This window comes from Cryptococcus depauperatus, chromosome 2 (assembly GCF_001720195.1).
Source record: "Cryptococcus depauperatus CBS 7841 chromosome 2, complete sequence".
In the NCBI taxonomy this organism is placed as follows: domain Eukaryota; kingdom Fungi; phylum Basidiomycota; class Tremellomycetes; order Tremellales; family Cryptococcaceae; genus Cryptococcus; species Cryptococcus depauperatus.
In genome coordinates, this window is record NC_089469.1 from 327,684 (window position 1) to 347,236 (window position 19,553).

Consider the following 19,553-nt stretch of genomic DNA (forward strand, 5'->3'; position numbering starts at 1 on the left):
AAATAGAACAAGATGGAATTTGTCAAAATATTTTCTTAACGAACAACAAAACATTTATACTAAAAAGGGTGATGAGTAACCGTCATATTGAAACAGAAAAAGTGCTGACAGTTGCCCAAGCTCCGAACATGGCGAAAAGACATAAGCACCCCAGGATGCCTCCGAACCAGGAGTACTACCAGGGTTGTGTTGTGAGCTCATTGCATATTATCTGATTAAAAACAGTATTCAGACTCACACCAACTTTGATGTCTTCCCCTGGTACGTGAACGTTCATACCCCATAGACCAGTGACCAAATTCATTGGACTAACCGTTCCAATAAGCCAGTTCTCTCAGTATTGGTAAAAGCGCATCTGTACTCACATCAAAACGGTACCCAACGCTGTCAATTTGCTACCCTCAGATTTAGTCTTAATACGTCGTAGCATTGGCTTGTCACTTACGAAAGTACGTCATTAATCTGATTGTTTGCATCCGTCATCTCAATAGATATCTGAGCGAGATAATTGGAATGAGATCGAGAGAGAATCTTTTCATAGTGGTTCAAGTTTTGTGTCATGGTGATTAAGTGATCCTGCAACGAAGTCCTTCGATTAGCCAACCAAAGTCCTCTGCAAAGCATGCCTCTTACCTGAATATCAGAAAGATACAGTCCAATATCGGATTTTGGAGCTACAAGCCATTGTTCGTTGCACCGTTTTGCCAGACCTTTGACAACATCCGCCTTGTTGCCCATCAACCTCAATAGACCCATGACCTTTTTGCGGCACGTCCCAATTCTATGAGATTTTTAACACTAAAGGAGCCACCACCAGATGTACCAAGCTTACCTTCTCAGCATATCGCTTTGCTCGGCCTCCTTTAATATTAACACCAGCTCGTCAATGCTATCTACTTCAAATTCGATGCTTTGAATAAGAGGACCGAAGGCGTCGGTAATATCATCTATAAGGGCATAGGAGATCCAATCGGAAGTAACAGAGATGTAGTCTTTGAGGTGTTTGATTCGGCGGCGAACTCTTTGAGGATGAGGCGTCCCTCGAAAATGGAACTGAGCAATACATCAGCCTCTGACAAAGCATAGCTTTGGCTTACAGAAAGTGTGCCTTCACGGAAGACAATGATGTACATATTGAGAGGCTCAAGATAGGTTTGAGAGTAGCAGTCTTGATCAAACGATCGGAAACATACTAAATAGTAGTTACGAAAAAGTTCAATTTTCTCACGCGTCTCTTCCAACAAGATGTCTTCTGTCGTCAATGGATGAATACCAAATGCCTACCATCATCGTTAACGATAAGTTACACAATAGAGACAAAGACAGGTACTTTGGACAACATTCTCATTTCCTCGTCGGTTGGCGACAAAACATCCAGCCACCAAGTGTTCTGCTCAGGATCATCGTCTGCATCCATGGAACCCCCATTGGTACCTCCACCGCTTTGCTGTCCCATTGCCGCCCCTACTGCCTTGGTTAACAAGCTAGGATTGGTTTTTGTAGACTGCATCGTACTGGGCTCAACTGTTGTTGCCGTTCTTACAGGAGTCTCAGAGCCTTCAGTCCTGGAAGCACTATCGTTTACAAATACCGCGTTGTCTATATTGCTTTTGCCTCTGAAAAGGTCTTCAAAACTTTGTCCTTCCGCGGGTAGCTCCGAAAGACTTTTGGCGTGGATGGTAACTGGTAAAGCATTGGAGTAAAAAGAAAAACGATACGGACGGTCATGGCCTGGAGCGGCATCAGTGTAGGGAGCAAATCCAGTATTGTTTTGGTGACGAGGAGCCTTAAAGGCAGTCGACGGTTGTTCAGTCATATCATCTCCATTGGTTCCTACGCCCCTGTTGGCTCCAAAGCTTTCGAACAAGGCAAGCTTTTTTTGGTGCAAAACTGGGTTAGATTGTGAGAGCTTCCTCTTACGACGACGATGAAGATTCTGATTGTGATCGCCGTTCCGCCTTTCTGGAGAAAACGGAGCTTCACTTTCATCACCAAATCCAGACATGTTGTTGGTTGTCCGGTCCAAAGTAGTGTCATAGCTTTCGGGCTGATTGAGGTTTTCTTCGCCAGCTGCGGCCAACTTGTTTGACATGCTCCTCCTAGATCCATCTTTCTGGTCAATGGGCCAAGCTCCCGCGACAACAGACAGTTCCTCCCTCTCTTGCTTCGCAAACTCGTCCATAGCCTTGAAATCAAAGACATTTCGCAAACCATGACTGCCAAGTGATCTAAAATCCACGTGTTGTGTATGGGTCATTTGGTGAATGTCATTCTCAGACCCTCGACGAATTAGTCGAGATTGAGAGTCATATCCATTATTTTCTCCCTCACTGTCCCTCCTCACACAGCCTTCACCTGCCCTGTTCTTATGCAAACGGTCCTCCTCGTTAGGAAGCATGGCAAAGCCAGTTTCCCGTATTGGAGAGGAGGGAATGTGCATTTGAGACGGTCGAACGATTGGAGGACTGTTATCCGCAGGATTCATAGATCCCGAACGCGCGCGAGCTTTGTCCATCGTCATTGGCAATCAATCTTTTCACACCCGTGCAAACACTTACACATGCTTATGGCGGACTCAATATCCTGCTGGGTTTGCCTCCTACGGGCGTCTTCTTCATCCAAATCCACAAGACGATAATTCCTGCTTCCTCTATGCGAAAAACTGCCCGTTCCCATGTTCTTTGAGGGAGTAAGAGCATTAGAAGAGGTCGTTGACATGGATCTGGAAGGTTGCGTAACGTTTGGGTCGATAATGATTTGACGAGGAGAAGACGAAAGACGGTCAGGCATGATGAGATAAATTGTTGTATAAGAAACGGAGTTTGAAGTTGATGGCAATGATACGCAAAGTTAGTTGACCAGCCAAACGCAACGATCTTTTTGCGTATAGTGCTTGACTCTTCTGTCTACCTGTTTATTGAATTTGAATAGAAAAGATGTAAAAGAAAAATCACAATATGGAGAATCAAAAGTTATAAAGTTTACCGCTTACCTTGTATTACATAATTTTTATAAAGATACATTTTTTTACTTACAATATGCGAATTCCTTTTGTACGTCATTTTCTTTTATTTTTCAACATTTCCTTATAATCTTTTTCCAGCATGTATCAAGACTTTTTCACTGCAAAACCGTTACCAGAAGAGTGCCAGTCAGCAAATGTGTCGTCAATCTCAGGTGCTGTATGCAAAAGACGCCTCACAAGGGTTACCTGTACCTCCAACGCTTTCACCTACCGCTCACTACCATCCAATCCGGCCTAGTCTCAGTCTTCTCCAGTCATCCTATCCCACTATAATCGCTTTCTCATTCAGCAGCCTTCTTTCTTGACATCTTTTTATCGCCTTTTGATCTTTTATTTTCAACCCGACGGAAGTAAATTTAACCTTAGAGAATTTTATCTTCGTGGGTGATTTCATGGAATTTTTGTTTGTAAACAAAATAACCATTCGGTATGATTTTTTTGGTTTTTACTTTTATTCTTCACCACGAAAAAAATGACACATGTAGGAAAAAAAAACATTGACAGGAAAGGTCAATTCAATCTTGGTTTTCTTAACCATCTCTTGTACATATCTATCGACAACAACGACCATCTCGCTCAACTGGATCAGCGATGCTTCAGGTATCACTGTCGTCGCCGGCCCAGACGGTGGAGACGATGGTGTCATACACCTCGTCAGCGTCGCCCAAGCATTCTGCCGTCCATACCGCTCTCACAACGCCGAATCTGAGCACTCCATCGAAAACAAATGTTATTTTAGAACCTAGGCTGAAGGCAATGGAGGACTATCAAATTCATACAACACCAGTTAGAGATGGTAGTCTGAAAATTATGGAACTGCCTAAATCAGAAGTCAACGCGTTGGGACTCAGTGGCGGACTAAAGGTCAAAGATGTTGCAAGTCGTTTTGAGCAAATGAGGGCTTCTCAGATGTCGTCACCAACCCCGATAAAGCCCTATTCGTCTACAACACCTCGTCAGTTGTCAGCGTCGCCTTGTCAGCCCCGGCAAATCGAGATGGCAATGAGTGACAGTGACGAACCGGTCAAACAATTGTTTTCGGACTGGTCTCTCACTCTGCGTGATTCACCAAGCCCGTCAGGTAATGCTTTTCCTGCACCTGAATTACCAGTACTTCGCGCTGAAGATCCGATCAAATCGAGTACATTGGTGGCCCCTGTCGCTAGAGAAAAAGGGTCTACATTGCGAATGATTCGGCATTGGGAAACGCAGAATACAGTGCCGACTCAGACCGAGGTGCAGAACAGTCTTCAAGATGTTGATGGCGTAGTGGCAAGAGAGTATCTGGATGAGAAACCATTACCGCCATCCAAACACATCCCAGCGTCTATATCCATCCCCATACCAGCTGTGTATGGAATATCAGAAACCATCCGACATAAGCCTCCTTGCAGCACGTCGCCTTGCCAGGATTATCTCAACCGTCCACCTACTCTTACGGAATCCGCGAGCAAGTCTGCTGAAAGCCTCACATCCTCATCAAATGACCACTACTCTCCTTGGTTAAACAGTTCTCATGAGAGGAAGAAGGCATCGCCTCTGAAAGATGTGTTGAACTTTTTAAACTCGAGAATCAAGGCAAAAGGTAGGGAAAAGGATCTGAAAAAAGGTCATAGATCTTTGGGTATTATTGACGAGCGTGAGAGATTTGGATTGTTCATTCCGAGGGATAGAATGGGTTCTGCAGAGATGAGGCGATCATCGGATTATAAGGTAAGTAAAATATCCCGAGGATTCGCCTTGACACCTGGTTAGCCTACGATTCGGTCCAATCCCATCGTATACCTCATCCCGACGCCTTGCTCGTCCATCTCGCCCTGGGATGCTTGGCTACCCTCATGGGCTCATCTCACAACCGACACATTATCAATAACCTATTGCCCGGTCTTCCCAACCCCAAGAAGCGGTTCTGCCTCAGCGCCTCGTCGTTGTTTGGAGACTCAAAATCGGGCCATGAAAGGTGTTCCATTTGCCTCCATATCGGCCCCGAATCCCTTGACACCTGCAGACAGAACGTTCTCCATGGGACAATGTTTGGACGTCAAAGTGTTGAAGAAAGATGAGATGAAATCGAGGAATTTGCCACCTGCGCCTGACGGGGTGAGCGCAGAGATTATTGAATTGAGTTGGGAAGATGGTAGCAGAAGCTATATTGCAGTGGAAGGACCCGATGGAAGAAAAGCATGGTTGACTGCTATACGGTGTGTTTGGATTGTTCTTTACTTGAACGGGGTTGACCTAAAGAGCTTAGTGGCATATTACCTCGAACGCCAGTGTTGCCACCCATTAGTCCAGCTGAGACTCCTCAAGGAACCGTCTCACCTTCTCTTTGCCCACCCTCATTTCAGACACGTCAATCTGTAGGAACTATTACTGATGCAAACTACAACGCTTTCCCTCTAGTCCAGAAGTTTGGCAATGAATGGATTGCAGGTGGCGCGCTAGCCATAACGAATGGCGAAACAGACTCTCAGAGCAAAGCCGATGAGGAAGGAAACTCGCCAACGAACGAAGAAGCGCCACGAGTATTTGCGGATCTGCCATCTTCCGAGCCCAACCTTGATGACCACTATCTACCTTGGAACAGCGATAACATGGAACGAGCTTCGTCGCCTCACTCTTCAGCAGCATCAAAAAAAGTCATTAACTGGCAAGGTCCAATACATACAGAGAGAGAATTGTCAATATTCGCAAGAGATAAAGAGTTAGCTAATAGTCCGTATCATCGCCTAGGGGACGACGACCATCTTTCTGTCTTTCTCCCCTCCGATACAATGTTGAGTTTTGATTCTGACGATCTCAATCCATCGAGATCTGCCAGTCAAGTCGGCCGACCACTCAGTCCATCTGCCAAAATGAACGACGATATCCCTTTGCCCTGTACGAGAGAGAATGAAGAGGTCAAAGCAAAAGCGGCTTTGTGGGAGTCTAAGAGCTTGCCCACATTATTAGACAAGGATTACTTTGGTAAATCACCGTCGGAATTAACTCGTCTTACTTTTCCAAAGCCCATTGTTGATGGTAAACGGCTTCCTTGTTCTCCAAACCGCATTCAACTCTCAAACGATCAGAGACGTGAACTGTCATCCAAGAAATCCATAGATCATTGGCAGCCCAGTATCTCTTCGCCATCGAGAATAATGAGAATGGCTATGGAAGACTTACCCCCTAATGAAATGCTGGAATTTGTGACTGAACCTCTAAATGTGGTAAAAAGGCCGTCTGACAGCCCTGTGGTGTCACGTTCCCTTAGCACTGACGCTCTTGTTAGCACGCCAAGAGTTGAGAGGACGTTGTGTAACGTGTCACCTACATCTGTATCAAGAGCATGTACACCTGAGGGTAAAGCAGTCGTAAAGGCGAGCGAAAGCGAGACAGAACCACATTTGAGCGATGCTGTTAATCTGTTGCGGCCCGTTTCAGCTCTCGCGCGGGACAATCAGATCTCTACAAGTACTGATATCATGCCAACGCCACGAACAGCGCCGTCTCCCCGTGCAGTTACGCCTGGTATTCCTACCAAACTCTCCGCCTCTAAAGATCTAGTGATAGGTGGCATATCCAGCCCTGCGTCGCTAATGTTTTCAGCGGCCCAAAGACCAGTGAACAGGAATTCTCTCTCGTCTTTCTCTTTACCCTCTTACGCGTTAATGAGAGATGGTGAAAAGCAGTCGGCGAAATCTACTCTAGAAGTAGAGGTAATTGAAACGACTTCTGCAGTATCAACAAGGTTTGAAGAAGTGAACAATATCAAAGAAATGACATTTTGTCCGTCTTCATTGTTACAACCCATACCTAGTTCAACAAGCATATTGAGTAAAGACATAGCAACTAAAAAAGAAGAACCAATATCTGATGATCCATTTTTACGAGCAGAGCAAACGTTCGACTTATCCCTTATTTCGTTAAGGCCTTCAAGTGCTCTGGGCAACCAACAAGTAGCACTATCAATATGCGATCCTTGTCCACCACCAAGACCTGTTAGTGATACTTGGGAAGGCGGCTCGTTACAATCTTCGCCAACACGTAGATCAGCAAGCCCATTAGGTCATCATTTCCCGACAATCAGAGTAAATCCAAGCCTCGCAGGTGCGGTGACAGACACAATGAAAACAAATGATGAGCCGCCAGTCTTGTCAAGACCTATCAGCGCTTTAAGTTGTCATGACATTATATCAGCTCAATATAAGCCTTGTACTCTGTCGCCACTTGCGAGTACTTCCTGGCAAAGTAGCCCATCAAGACGACCTCAGTTAACGTCTACACCGAGACGCCCAATAAACAGTGATGAGACAAAAGAAAAGGAAGGACTGAGATCTGCCAATGTGGCTGCAAAAGTGATAGAAACACAAGATGAACCGCCTACCTCATCGAGACCTGCAAATGTCCAGAGAGGACAGGAGATTGCATTGGCTCAGTACGAGCCTCCTCCGCTGTCGAGACCGGCCAGCGTTTTTTGGCAACACAGCCCCTCACAACTCCAATCATTACATGAACAAGCAAGCTTATTGGATCATCGTTCGACAGTAACGAGGGTCAGCTCAAGATCAGAGAACACGGTTTCCCAAGCGGCAGAGGTATATGATATGTCACATGTTTCAGCAACCTCTGTAAACGCATTGAGTCACGAAGATAAACTTCGATCCCAGTCAGATTCAGTATCCTATTTGGATAGTGCGATAAACCAATCAAACAATACAGAACTTCGCGATCCAAATGAATACTTTAAAACAAGTAACGCCTTGGCAGGGGATACAGAGACTTATGATTTTCATCACAAAACTCTGACTGGTAATTCTTACTGTTCAGGTGTCAATGTCTCTCTTCCTTATGATTACTCGTCTATTCACAGTAAAAACATTTTGCCTCCATCGGAAGATATCAGTCACCTTGGAAAAGTTCTTCATGATGTAGAAGTTCTAATCAATCGCACACAGACAATGTCTGACCCGGCAACTGCTCCATATCCTCAAGCCTTACAGGACAAATTGGACGCTCTACACGATGATCTTAAGGAAGTACGAAGCCTTATTCATGAAAAGCCCGGGGAACAATCTCTCGCAGTAACTGAGAGGGAACTCCCTCCGCTACCTTCAGCGACGGAACCTCTTGATGTTGGAAGACTATTCAAACATCTTCAAACCCTTGAAGGCCGGACGAGTGTCATGGCTAATCCTGATAGTGCGCCATACCCCAAAGTTATGGAGCAGAGGCTGAGTGTACTCTTTGACGAAATCACTGCTGTCAGGAGGCTGCTTGAAGAGAAGAATGACTCACGGGCTGAGTCAACGCTGTCGTTTCAAAATATGGAGAATGTTGCGCCAAATTCATTTGTTTTTCGTGAGGAATCAAATGACCGATCAGTTCCAATGAACAACATTGAGATGACTGAACCGACTCTAGAAACCTTCCCAAAAACTAGATCTACAGACACTATGGGATCATTTTCCCATGATGATATGACGAGGGTAAATATGTATGAAGTGCCGAAGCCGATTGAGAAAGATATTTCCGCCGGATCGGTACCCCTCGCTGAACCATCGCAAAGCAGCTCTCAAGCCATGGCAACATTCCCTGCGGCGCCTGAAGTCGCTGACGTCGCTCATAGAAATACCACGTTTTCCATACAAGAACCGCCAACAGCCTTTAACAATATTTCGAGATCGCCAGCAAAATCATCAGATCATCCAGCTCACAGGCGTTCTCGAGTTGCTACATCCCGACCACCTCTGCATCCATCTTATATTTCTCGCAAGCGCCCTCCCGTGTTGTCCATACCAGCACCTCTTGCAGACCAGACACCAAGAGTGGGACTAAGGTCTATCCTCGTCCCAACACCTAGTAGACAAGATGGACAGGGCATGCCAGGATCAATGCCATTCACTCCTTTAATATTTCCTCCCTCCCCTGTTCAAGAACTCCCAGAGCTTACATTAGCCTCGCCTGCGACTGTCAAAATGCCGGAGCCCTTCTCGCATTTGAAATCTCCCTCGACGTCCACTCATCTTGATGCTAGTATGGAGTCGGTACATGAAGTGCCATCAGTGGTACCAGCAGCGTTTGAGCTGAATGAATTACACCGAAAGTTAGATCATTTAACGGTTCTTTATCAAGAATTTCTGAGCCTGCAAAAAGAAGGTTCTCAATCAGGAGATGCTCAATCCCAAACAGAAACATTAGTGAAAGAAGCCAAAGATGAGGTTGCTGTAGTGTCAACGGAAGCTGAGGCCCAAGAGATATCTACAATGGAGACGAAGGAGAATGATGCACAAAATCAGGCTGCAATTATTAAGGGTCAAAAGGTGAGTTTTGATCCAAGCAATGAAAACATCTGCTGACAGTTTGTTCAGCTTATTAAAACACCCAACAAATTGGAAGAGGGCGAGGAAGTTCTCGCTGATGAGCCGAAAGAAGATGTGACCGATTCTCGAGAAACTTCCAAGAAGCCCAAAAAAACGCAAGAAGAGATGTCTCCAGTGAAACCGAAGGATGCGCCTAAGGAAGAGCTCAACAAGGTATCAAAAGATGCCCCTAAAAGCATAGCACAAGAAACATCAAAAGATGTTATCAAAGATGCTCCTAATGATGTCTTCAAGGAGGCGTCTCCTAATTCATCTACCTCAAGATCTCAGATCGCCCCTAACGAAATTATGAAGAAGTTAGAGGAAGCTCTGACTATACTAAAAGGTTTAGATGAGGCAAAGGATTATCAAAAAATCACCAATGCCGATTTTTCAAAGTGTAGGTCATTCTATTGCATGCTACCAAAGTTTTGTGTGTACTTAGTTCAATACAACAGACGTGGCAGACCTCAGTGCCTGGCTAGAAAAATCTATCAAAGACACCTCTGATCATTTTGTGACCGTTGGTTCCAAACTTGACCACCTTGGTGACTTGGTTGACTCTCGAAATAACAAAGAAAAAGATGCAACAGGAATGATTATGGAAATAAAAACGACGTTGGATGAGCAAAATCACAAGCTCGATGCGAATGTATTAATGGAACAACGGCTCGATGCGCTGGTGAACATGATGGGACAAGCAGAGGAGAGAAATAGCAAGCAGACAGATGGTACGTGATATCTAATAAGCTTATCTTTATTCTGATTCGCGACTGTAGCAATCGCTCAAATTATCTATATGATTGAGACGCATAGATATGAGGACCAATTGGCCTTGTCCGCTTTGAAAAAAGGTAAGTTGATTATAAGTAGCCCTGAATAAGCTGAAAGTTCAAATTATCAGACTTATTTGAAGAGGCACGCCTCAGAAACCTGCATTTTATGGAGGAAATGAGTAAAGCCACTAGCACCAACGTACAGAGTAAGTCAACCCTCAGCTCAATGTATTGATGCTGACAGGAGACTTTTTAGACCACATCGAGGGATTCAAAAAGATGTTGAATGCCGAGGTCAATAAGTCTATGTCAGAGCTGGGAAGAGTGAGAGAGGAGAAGAGGGCACTTGAACAGCAGATCAGTGATCTATTTGCGTTGAAAGCAAAGCACGGAGTTAGTACCTTGAAAATACGACCAAATTCTACTCCTAATCCTAACCTACAACAGCTCGAATTGCGTGCATTACCGAAACCGCCTATTGCAGCCTCTACCCGTTCCCCTGCGAAATGATTCAAGAGGCGCCCAAGATGCGGAACTAATGAGATGTTTGCATGCCAAATGTGCATAGTGTTTGAAGGGTTTTCTTGACAAAACTGCGTTGTTTGTCTTGTAAAGATTGTTACCTCATGTATTGCTACATGATTGTTGTTGTGCGCATTCACCTTTGCTAGAGGATGCGTCTGGTTGGCATGATGAGATTGCTGCCACTCGATACTCTGCTACAAGCTGGCCGCTATGGAAGCAGAAAGAAATCACTTTGCTAGATCCAGTCTTTACTACTTTGTTCTTTACCCAATTGTCTCTGCTCCTACTGGCTCTCTATAGCAATTTACTCTATAGTATGCATACTTATGATATGTGGATAGGCATGCGAAAGGCCAACGCGCTTGATTATCAACTTTAATTGTAAGTGCATTGCCGTATAGGACGCTTATGGAGGCGCTGCAGCAACCTCGGCTGTGTTATGTCGCATGTTGTAGGTTTGGCTCTGGATTATATTATTCAACCCGGAACATAAGCGTTCTCTGAGCAGTAGCAGAGGATATATAAAGAGGCATATTGTAATCTATCTTTTCTTTAGATACTTCATTTCGATGCATAACCAGTGCTAGTTTTGCTGTATTTCGACCTTAAGCGTTTCTACTGGAACCTTAAGAACAAACTCTTAATTACAGTGAGGCACTCAAGCCTACATACCATTAGCTGTTAAGGCTTTAAAAAGAATTCTTACTTTGCCATTCATCACAGACAGAACAATTAATAGTATTCTGTGTTGACTAGGTGTTAAGGGTTGCTATGGGTTGTATAAAGACCTTGTCCTGGCATAGTAGTCCATCACGACATCATGAGACACTATTACTTCTTTCTTGCCATAGGTTTGAGAAAAGACTGATCTACTGATACCGTTATACCCTTTACAAAGTGAATCTTGGGCGCATCATCATATATTGTCATTCCATGAGAACGTTTGTAAGACTGAAAGGCATAAGTATCATACATTTTTGATAGCCATAGCGCAATAATTGATTCCAACATCTAATACCTTACAACATACCAACAGAGAAGCCCCTAATACGAGCTTTGACACATTGGCTGTAATGCCAACGTATAAGTCTCGGATCCGGCCAACTATCTGAAGTTCCGCGAAAATAGTCGGGTGAAATCATCTTGCCATGCCATTTAGCAGCATCCGGATGCGGGAGTGAAAAAAAGTGAACAAACCGAAACCCATCCTGTCCAGCCAGCGTCAGCGCAGATTTTTCTCCACGTTCCCACAAAAAGACTATATATGAAAAGACTGCATGGATGATGATGAATCCCAGAATCAATTGAAAAATTCACTAACCTTCTCGTAAAAGGATAACATTAGCCTGTCAAATGCGTGATGTAGATCATCACGAAGAAGCAGGCCAGATGAGGCTCGGAACATTGCTCCCGTGTATCCGATGAGCTGCAGATACAGCTACAAGAGCTGTCAGTGGCCGCCCGTTCAGAGATACGGAGAGAGTTTGGGTCAACGATAGTCGGTCTCAGAGAATCACATACGTCTGGCCTGCTACATGGCACTATGTGTGCAGCCGTGCAATAGTCATAACTAACCCCAGAGATGATACAACAACTGTCTCGAGCTAGCAGTGAAGCACGAAAGCTGGACTAACATTCTCGTCAATATGCGCATACTATTGAAGGCGATCTCAGAACATGAAGGAAGACAAAAACACACTTGGTTAATGCTGGACCGCTTAGAGTCTGACCGGGTGGATATACTACCAACGGGATTTGGTGCTTTAAACCGAGAAAAGTACTCTGGGCCAGTTGAGAAGGTAACATCCGACTGAGAACCTATGCACGCGACAGGTAGGCTGTTAGCATAGGTATTGACGCTAAAACACAGCCCCTACCTTCGATATGGAAGCGGAAAGTTCCTGCCTCGGGAGCTTCATTCAAGTCAAGCTCGGCACCGTTTTCGTCTTTTAGTTGGCCTAGTTAGTCTGGTTCCAGCACGACGAGCTGGCGGACTACATACAGGACATATGACCAGGTGTTGTCGCCTCCTTGACGAATAAATTCGAGAGGGAAGATTGCTATACGTGTGTCCTGATCAGAATCAATTACAACTGAGCTAGAATTCTTCCAAAAGCTTATTGCAGGTGGATAATCCTTCATTCCTGACGTAAGGGAGTTAGCCAAGGAGCTGGACGACATTGTCGAGATCTGAGTGATTGAAAGTGTTGATGGTTGCTGACTGTTCTGTTATAGCTTAGAGTATATTCGCCCAGGTGCCTTATGCGCTGAAGAGTTGAAAGTATAGATGCGATTCTATTGTAGATACTTGATTTCCTTGAGAGCTCGTCGTTTTGTTACAATACTGCATCTATTGTATCCACAAAACGTATTCTTTAGTACGGAGAGCGGAGTTTAACAGCGGAAAAATGCCGGCTTCTGTGGCACTTTTGCATCCTGTACCATAATAGTAAAAACACAACTTGTTCTTCACTTAGAATCATTCATCAATGGTTCGACCGCTGAAGCATGACTAAGCTGTTACATGCTAAACTATCGGATACTGCGGACTGGACGGTGGGATGTGGATCGACAAGCGCATGATGCAGCACTGAGACGCAAGACACAAGAGCACTTCACCCAAAATGTGATCGGTTCCAGGAGTGTATTACTACGGCGCATGGCTGTTGAGCAGCAATCATCTGAGAAGACTGCTGTTCGATAAACAAGAGAGAGCACAATTGTGTGGATGAGAGCGTAACTCTGAGCAGGGGAGAAAGCAGCGGCAAGGGAGCAGCGAGACGGATGACAATAGCGTGTGCCAATGAGGAAGGCCACGATGCGTCAGAGTCAACGCAAGTAGCAACAAGAGAAGTAATATTGAGAGGACGGCAATAAGCAGAAAGCAATGACAGAACAGCTCTGAAGAAGGGTATCAGCAGTGGGAACATTTTCAGAACAGCCTGGACGAAATACATACCAACAAAGAGAGCAGTTTGAAGAAGAGACACAGATGAAAAAGCAACGGCAAGATCGACAACCTAATTGCAAAAGAACCACAGTGAAGGATATAGCGTTAGAAATGGCTTTGGCCAGAAAGTAATCGACCGAGAAGGTGCATGGATCCCTCAGCGCCAGCCACCTCGGGATTTAGTATGGTGGAACGACAGCAGATATTTACAGTCTTTGGTTGTGAGATAACGACAAGGCCTGTTTGCGGATCGGCAGTTCTGATGACTCCAGTCACTATCAGAGGATGAGGAGTAAGCTGGGAAAATGACAAGGTCTAACACGGTGACATTTGATGAATTAATCCTTTTGAAAATTCATGCATTCCATGAGCACTTTCTGTCTATCCAAGAATTAATCAATAGTAAGTAGAATAAACACCAAGCAGACCTAGCTTGTCAGTCTTTGGCTAATTTGGAAGAAAGTATCACGAACTGGAGGGATGGTTGACTGGATTGAGGTTGACTGAATGCCACGGAAGGCAACAAGTAGTTATAATCAAAGTACAGGATCAAAGTATTGGTTGACAAAGGCTAGAAGATGGATAGACAAACAGATACCGATATTTCTCCTACATTTCCTCCTGTTTGACAGAGAGTGTCGATACGCCTAATCCATCTTATCTGGTGTGGCTGCAGGGGAAGCCAATAAATGGTAAGGTCTTGTTAGACGGCGCGAATAAGAGATAGGGGAAGCCGAAGGAACAACGTACAGCAATTGTCGAGAGAGGCTTGTTTTTTAAGTGCCCTCAGTGTTTTGTTTTCGTCCCGGTGCTTTGTATTAGTGTTTGGCGGGAAAGAAACAAACTAAAGACCAGCTTTGTAGCTCTTTCTCCAAAATTCCTTGACCTTAGCACATATGCGTCGGTGTACCCAGCTAAATGACTGATGACGTTCTTAAAGTACTTTTTGTTGGAATAAGGACGAATGATCCATTGTAAATGAGAAATGTGGAAGTGGAAGATAAGTGAAATGGTTAAGATGGATAAGTGTCACGTGACTAGATGGTAATCTGTCAAGGATTTGACTAGCTAAATATATAGCATAAGAGTGTATATAAAAGGTAATGAAAATTTAACCAGCGCTAATCTACGTGTTACTGAATTAGGCGTGCCAGTTATCCAAATGCCTATCCGTCATTCATTATCCATTCCTGACATTATTACTACGCTGAAGGCATAGGAGTGCCATACTGCGTTTTGTTGATGATAACTACATGAATAGTATGTATGAACGGCGCTCCAATGCAGCGAAACTAGCACTGGTTATGCATCGAAATGAAGTATCTAAAGAAAAGATAGATTACAATATGCCTCTTTATATATCCTCTGCTACTGCTCAGAGAACGCTTATGTTCCGGGTTGAATAATATAATCCAGAGCCAAACCTACAACATGCGACACAACACAGCCGAAGTCGCCGCAGCGCCTCCATAAGCGTCCTATACGGCAATGCACTTACACCTTGACAGGATATGTCAGAAGCAGATAGGCTTGCGGAGTAACTGGCACGCCTAACTAGGTGTCACGTAGCATAGTTCCATAAACATTCATGTTTATAGTTTACTTTATCCCATGCAATATCTATAAACGGAGTCAAATCCTTGACAGGATAATCAAGTCACGTGACTTTTGTTATCACTTGCCTCAATTCAAGTTCCCTTTTCTTTGTTTCTTAATTTCATCAAAAGTAGAAAGAAAACTGTTCAAAGAAAGCATAATGTCAGACACAGCAACATCACCCAAGTCCGTTCTCCCATACCCTCCTCTAAAAAAGGACGCCAATTTTGTGGTCCTATCCGACTGGGTAAGTAAGACCCTGTATGTATGGCGGAGTTGACGCTTTCTCAGGACGGAACCATAACCGATAAGGACAGCAATGACTGGTTGACTGACCATCTTGGCTTTGGGTTTGAGAAACGGTGAGGGTTGGATCTCTGGCTTGAGGCGTGACTGAAATCGTTCTAGGCGAGCACTCAATCTTGAGTGTCTTGAGAACCGAATCTCTTTTCGTGATTCGTTTAGGCAAATGCTCGAATCTATTGACGTTCCGTTTGAGGACTGCAAGAAAGAGCTCCAAAAGAGTGAGTGTTTGAATCGGCGGACGAGCTGACATGGTACCAAGGTATCAAACTTGACCCTGGTTTCAAGGAATTCTACGCTTGGTGCAAGGCCAACGGCATTCCTGTCGTGATTGTTTCTAGGTGAGGCATTGCTTTGCCATAGATGACATGTTCTAACAAACATCAGTGGCATGGCTCCCAACATTCGGGCAGTTCTTTCAACTCTCTTACCGGAGTCGGATGCAGAAGAGATTGGCATTATTGCGAATGATGTCAAGTTTACTGACGCAGAGGAGACTGGAAAGACCTGGGAGATTGTCTTTCGCCACCCCGACAGTGGATTTGGACATGACAAATCTCAAGCAATCTTGCCTTACCGAGACTTGGAGCACAAACCTACATTGTTTTTCTGCGGCGACGGCGTCTCAGGTTCGTTTCAATGTACCTACCGTGAGTGATTCGACAGCTGACAAAAAGCAAAGACTTGTCGGCTGCCAAGCACGCTGATTTACTTTTCGCCAAAACTATGGTCAACGGACACTCTGATCTGCAGACCTTTTGCGAGAGAGAAAAGATCCCCCACGTCCCTTTTGTTGACTTGTGAGTTGGTGTGTCGACAATCGTGAAAGACTTACCCATATCTCGTAGCACAAAAGTCCTTGAAAAGGTCAAGGAAGTTGTCCACGGCAAGGCTATTGCCGATGTTCTCAAGGAAGAGGGCAAATAGGTATGCGCAACTGTTGGCTTGGATTCCAAAGTCGCATGGTGCGTCTGGTGATGCTTGGAACGGCTTTAGTAATGTATCTGCATTTTATCTTAGAGTATTAGAATCTATGTAGCATGCATGTTTATTTGTGTCATGGATAAAAGTTGATATGTCATCACTTTTTGAATTGTGCGTACGACATTTCGAGTGGGTGGTTGTCTTTTGTCTCATTCATCATCCATTTTAACTATTCTTCTCATCTATTGACAATCCGAATATATACATACGATGACATGCTTCTTTCCGTCAAGCCGCAAGAACATTAGGCTCTCCGAAGAAGATGAATCTACTTCGCCTGTCGTCCTTGAAAAGTCTATCAATCTAGACTTGCCTAACTATGAAGCCCTTGAAGATGAGAAAGAGCTGATTGCCAGACTGGAGGTAATGAAAGAGGCAATACAAGACGCAAAGATTGATTGGTAGTGCGTGTTGATATTTAAGGCTGAATTGCGATATAATCGCTGATGGTTATTAATATTGAGTAGTGTTGTGTCGACAGAAGATGAGCACCAGGTGGATATCTTCTTTCTAGAATCTGCTGATCCTCACTGATATCATTTGGTCTCTTCTGCCCAGTCAGAGATGGTTGGCGATTCCGAGAAGCGACTGGAATACATCACTGGTTTCACCGGAAGTGCTGGAACGGCTCTTATTCCTTCTTGTTCTTCCGAAGCACTCCTGTTTGTGGACTCGAGATATTGGATCCAGGCTGAGCAACAGGTCCCAACGGGCTGGAAAGTGATTAGGGTTGGCTCAAAAGGCGGAAGCGGAAGAGAAGGAGTTGTTGGTGGGTGGGTTGAGTGGGCTGTTCATGTAAGCTAGCTTGCTTTATTATACAACGGCTGATCTATAAATGGACAGGAAGCAGAAGAAGGGTCTCGAATTGGAGTAGATCCAAAGCTCATATCGTTGAGTGCGTCCATGCCTCATCTACTCTGTAATGGCTGATTGTCACTCTAGAGTTAGCCAACTTGATCAAATCTCGCCTTTCATCCGTTGATTCTGCCATTATTTTGTTGCCGTTGTCTTGTAATCTCGTTGACAAGATCAGAGACCCGCTTGCTAGATCTTTAGGTCCGATCAGTACCTACCCTATCGAACTATCGGGCGAAGGTACTCCATCGAAACTTGCCAGAACAAGAGATGCTCTTGACAACATAGGATTTGGCGGTAGCGGCAAAAGCGAATGGATATACATCCTTCCCACCCTTCCTGCCATCGCTTGGTTATTGAACTTTCGTTGTACCTCTGATATCCCATTTTGCCCTGTGGCATATTCATATGTCGTTCTTACTCCTTCTCGTTGCGCTCTCTTCGTAGATGAGCGGAAAGTGGAGGATCAGCTGAAGCAAAGGTTGGAGAGCGAGGAGGTGGAACTCAAAAGATACGGAATAGAGGAGGTTGGTCAGTTTGTGAGAGAGATTGTCAAGGATACCGAGAGTAGGGAAAAGAAGTCAAACATCAGGATTATAGGACCTAAGGAGTGCAATTGGGCGCTGTCAGAAGAATGCTCTCCTTCCAGAATTGAAGTAATCATTTGTCCTGTCGACACTCTCAAGGCTATCAAAAACTCTGTAGAACAACAAAACTTCCGCAATGCCTATCTTCGGGACGGCCGGGCCATGGTCAGATGGCTAGCCTGGCTTGAGAAGATCTTGGTCAACGATGGGAGAAAGGTGGGCGAATGGGCAGCCGCTCAGGCATTGACGAGAGAGAGAAAGAAAGAGGATTTGTTTGCGTAAATGGTTTTTATCCTTTTGTTGATTCATGAGCTCATGAAATCAGGGGGTTGGCTTATGATGATATATCTGCTTCAGGTCCCAACTCGGGTCAGCTCTCATAAACATAGACATGCGGATGGCTCATTGAATCTTGCAATAGCATTGCCTCATTATGCACCCAAGCGAGGAAAAGATCGTTTTATTGACATAAACACCACTTATCTCATGTGCGTATTCATTTCCCATCTATTTGTGATATGTCTAAACAGAATAGCAGTGACTCTGGAGCGCAGTATCGTGGTCAGATCTTGCCTTCTTATCTATAATCTGACTAATACATTATGTAGATGCCACTATCGATACTACCCGCACTCTGTTCTTTGGTACAAACCCCTCCAACGAACTAAAGCGTGCCTATACACGTGTGTTACAAGGACATATAGCAGTCAGTATGGCCAAATTTCCTCCAGGTATGACTGCAAACTGGATGAACATGCTTGCTAGAAGAGCCCTTTATGAGTGAGTTAGGTTTGACTCAACTTAATTTCTGTTAATACTGTCTAGGGATGGTTTGGACTTTGGACAGTATGTTTCTCTCAAACATATGCATACGATGGGCTACTCAGAGGCTAATGCATGACGTAGCGGGATAGGTCACGGCGTTGGTTCATATCTATCAGTGCATGAAAGTGAGCTTTTCTGGTTTTTTTTAATACCTTAGTGGCGAAATTGACAAGTTACAGACCCCATGTATCCATCAGACAATGCATTCAAGCCTGGCAATATGACGACTATTGAGCCTGGGTACTACAAGGAGAGTGAATGGGGCATCAGGATCGAAAGCGTGTTACTCTGTAGCGTGGCAGAGGTGAGAGGCATTGCACAAGATCGTTATCTTGATTACTGACAGTCTTCAGAGTACTGAAGGGCCTGGATCTGGTTACCTTAATTGGGAGAGAATTACTCAAGTTCCTATCCAGTCATCTCTCGTTGACTGGTCTCTTATGGCCAAATATGAGATGCGTTGGCTTAATGAGCATAACAAACAAGTTCAAAAAGCCTTGGAGCCCTTGTTGCAAGATGACCAAGATGCACATGCAAGAGACTGGTTGAAAAGGGTCTGTAAACCGCATACGATTTGGCCTTGGGATGGCATCTGATTTTGTTCAACAATGGCTCAAGATCATAATATTTAAGTAAAGGCTGCCACTAAATTAACAATTTTTATGAATATCATGCATATATTGGGCAATCAAAGCACTACTTAGAGGAACCAGAGACTATGCTGTAAAAAAGAATAAGAAATCAAAATCAACTAAAACAACAAAGAGCATACGTCTCTAAGTAGAG

At 44.4% G+C, this 19,553-nt stretch overlaps 5 protein-coding genes across 5 annotated transcripts; 3 read left to right on the plus strand and 2 right to left on the minus strand.

Annotated features, from left to right (window-relative positions):
• Positions 1-35: 35 nt before the first annotated feature.
• L203_101362 (uncharacterized protein) lies at positions 36-2,790 on the minus strand (the record flags this gene model as incomplete). Its single annotated transcript, XM_066210804.1, has 11 exons — positions 36-59; positions 110-175; positions 239-308; positions 366-395; positions 446-576; positions 634-781; positions 833-1,053; positions 1,098-1,280; positions 1,331-1,464; positions 1,516-2,505; positions 2,559-2,790. The coding sequence occupies 11 exons, from the start codon at positions 2,788-2,790 to the stop codon at positions 36-38; spliced, it is 2,229 nt and encodes a 742-aa protein (XP_066066901.1).
• Positions 2,791-3,616: 826 nt separating this feature from the next.
• On the plus strand, positions 3,617-10,652 carry L203_101363 (uncharacterized protein; the record flags this gene model as incomplete). Its single annotated transcript, XM_066210805.1, has 9 exons — positions 3,617-4,738; positions 4,781-5,226; positions 5,277-9,327; positions 9,376-9,766; positions 9,825-10,097; positions 10,146-10,220; positions 10,271-10,348; positions 10,399-10,535; positions 10,590-10,652. 9 exons carry the CDS (start codon positions 3,617-3,619, stop codon positions 10,650-10,652), a joined length of 6,636 nt encoding a protein of 2,211 aa, XP_066066902.1.
• A 1,153-nt stretch (positions 10,653-11,805) lies between these two features.
• L203_101364 (uncharacterized protein) lies at positions 11,806-12,676 on the minus strand (the record flags this gene model as incomplete). The annotated part of the gene is made up of 8 exons (XM_066210806.1): positions 11,806-11,809; positions 11,865-11,875; positions 12,071-12,105; positions 12,189-12,198; positions 12,243-12,296; positions 12,367-12,485; positions 12,545-12,613; positions 12,670-12,676. 8 exons carry the CDS (start codon positions 12,674-12,676, stop codon positions 11,806-11,808), a joined length of 309 nt encoding a protein of 102 aa, XP_066066903.1.
• Positions 12,677-15,373: 2,697 nt separating this feature from the next.
• Positions 15,374-16,443, plus strand: L203_101365 (uncharacterized protein; the record flags this gene model as incomplete). The annotated part of the gene is made up of 7 exons (XM_066210807.1): positions 15,374-15,460; positions 15,505-15,575; positions 15,622-15,665; positions 15,779-15,857; positions 15,904-16,145; positions 16,199-16,316; positions 16,365-16,443. The coding sequence occupies 7 exons, from the start codon at positions 15,374-15,376 to the stop codon at positions 16,441-16,443; spliced, it is 720 nt and encodes a 239-aa protein (XP_066066904.1).
• Positions 16,444-16,710: 267 nt separating this feature from the next.
• Positions 16,711-19,363, plus strand: L203_101366 (uncharacterized protein; the record flags this gene model as incomplete). Its single annotated transcript, XM_066210808.1, has 13 exons — positions 16,711-16,904; positions 16,968-16,995; positions 17,059-17,295; positions 17,344-17,395; positions 17,443-18,220; positions 18,268-18,311; positions 18,364-18,430; positions 18,481-18,503; positions 18,551-18,722; positions 18,768-18,788; positions 18,849-18,892; positions 18,947-19,071; positions 19,121-19,363. 13 exons carry the CDS (start codon positions 16,711-16,713, stop codon positions 19,361-19,363), a joined length of 2,028 nt encoding a protein of 675 aa, XP_066066905.1.
• Positions 19,364-19,553: the final 190 nt, after the last annotated feature.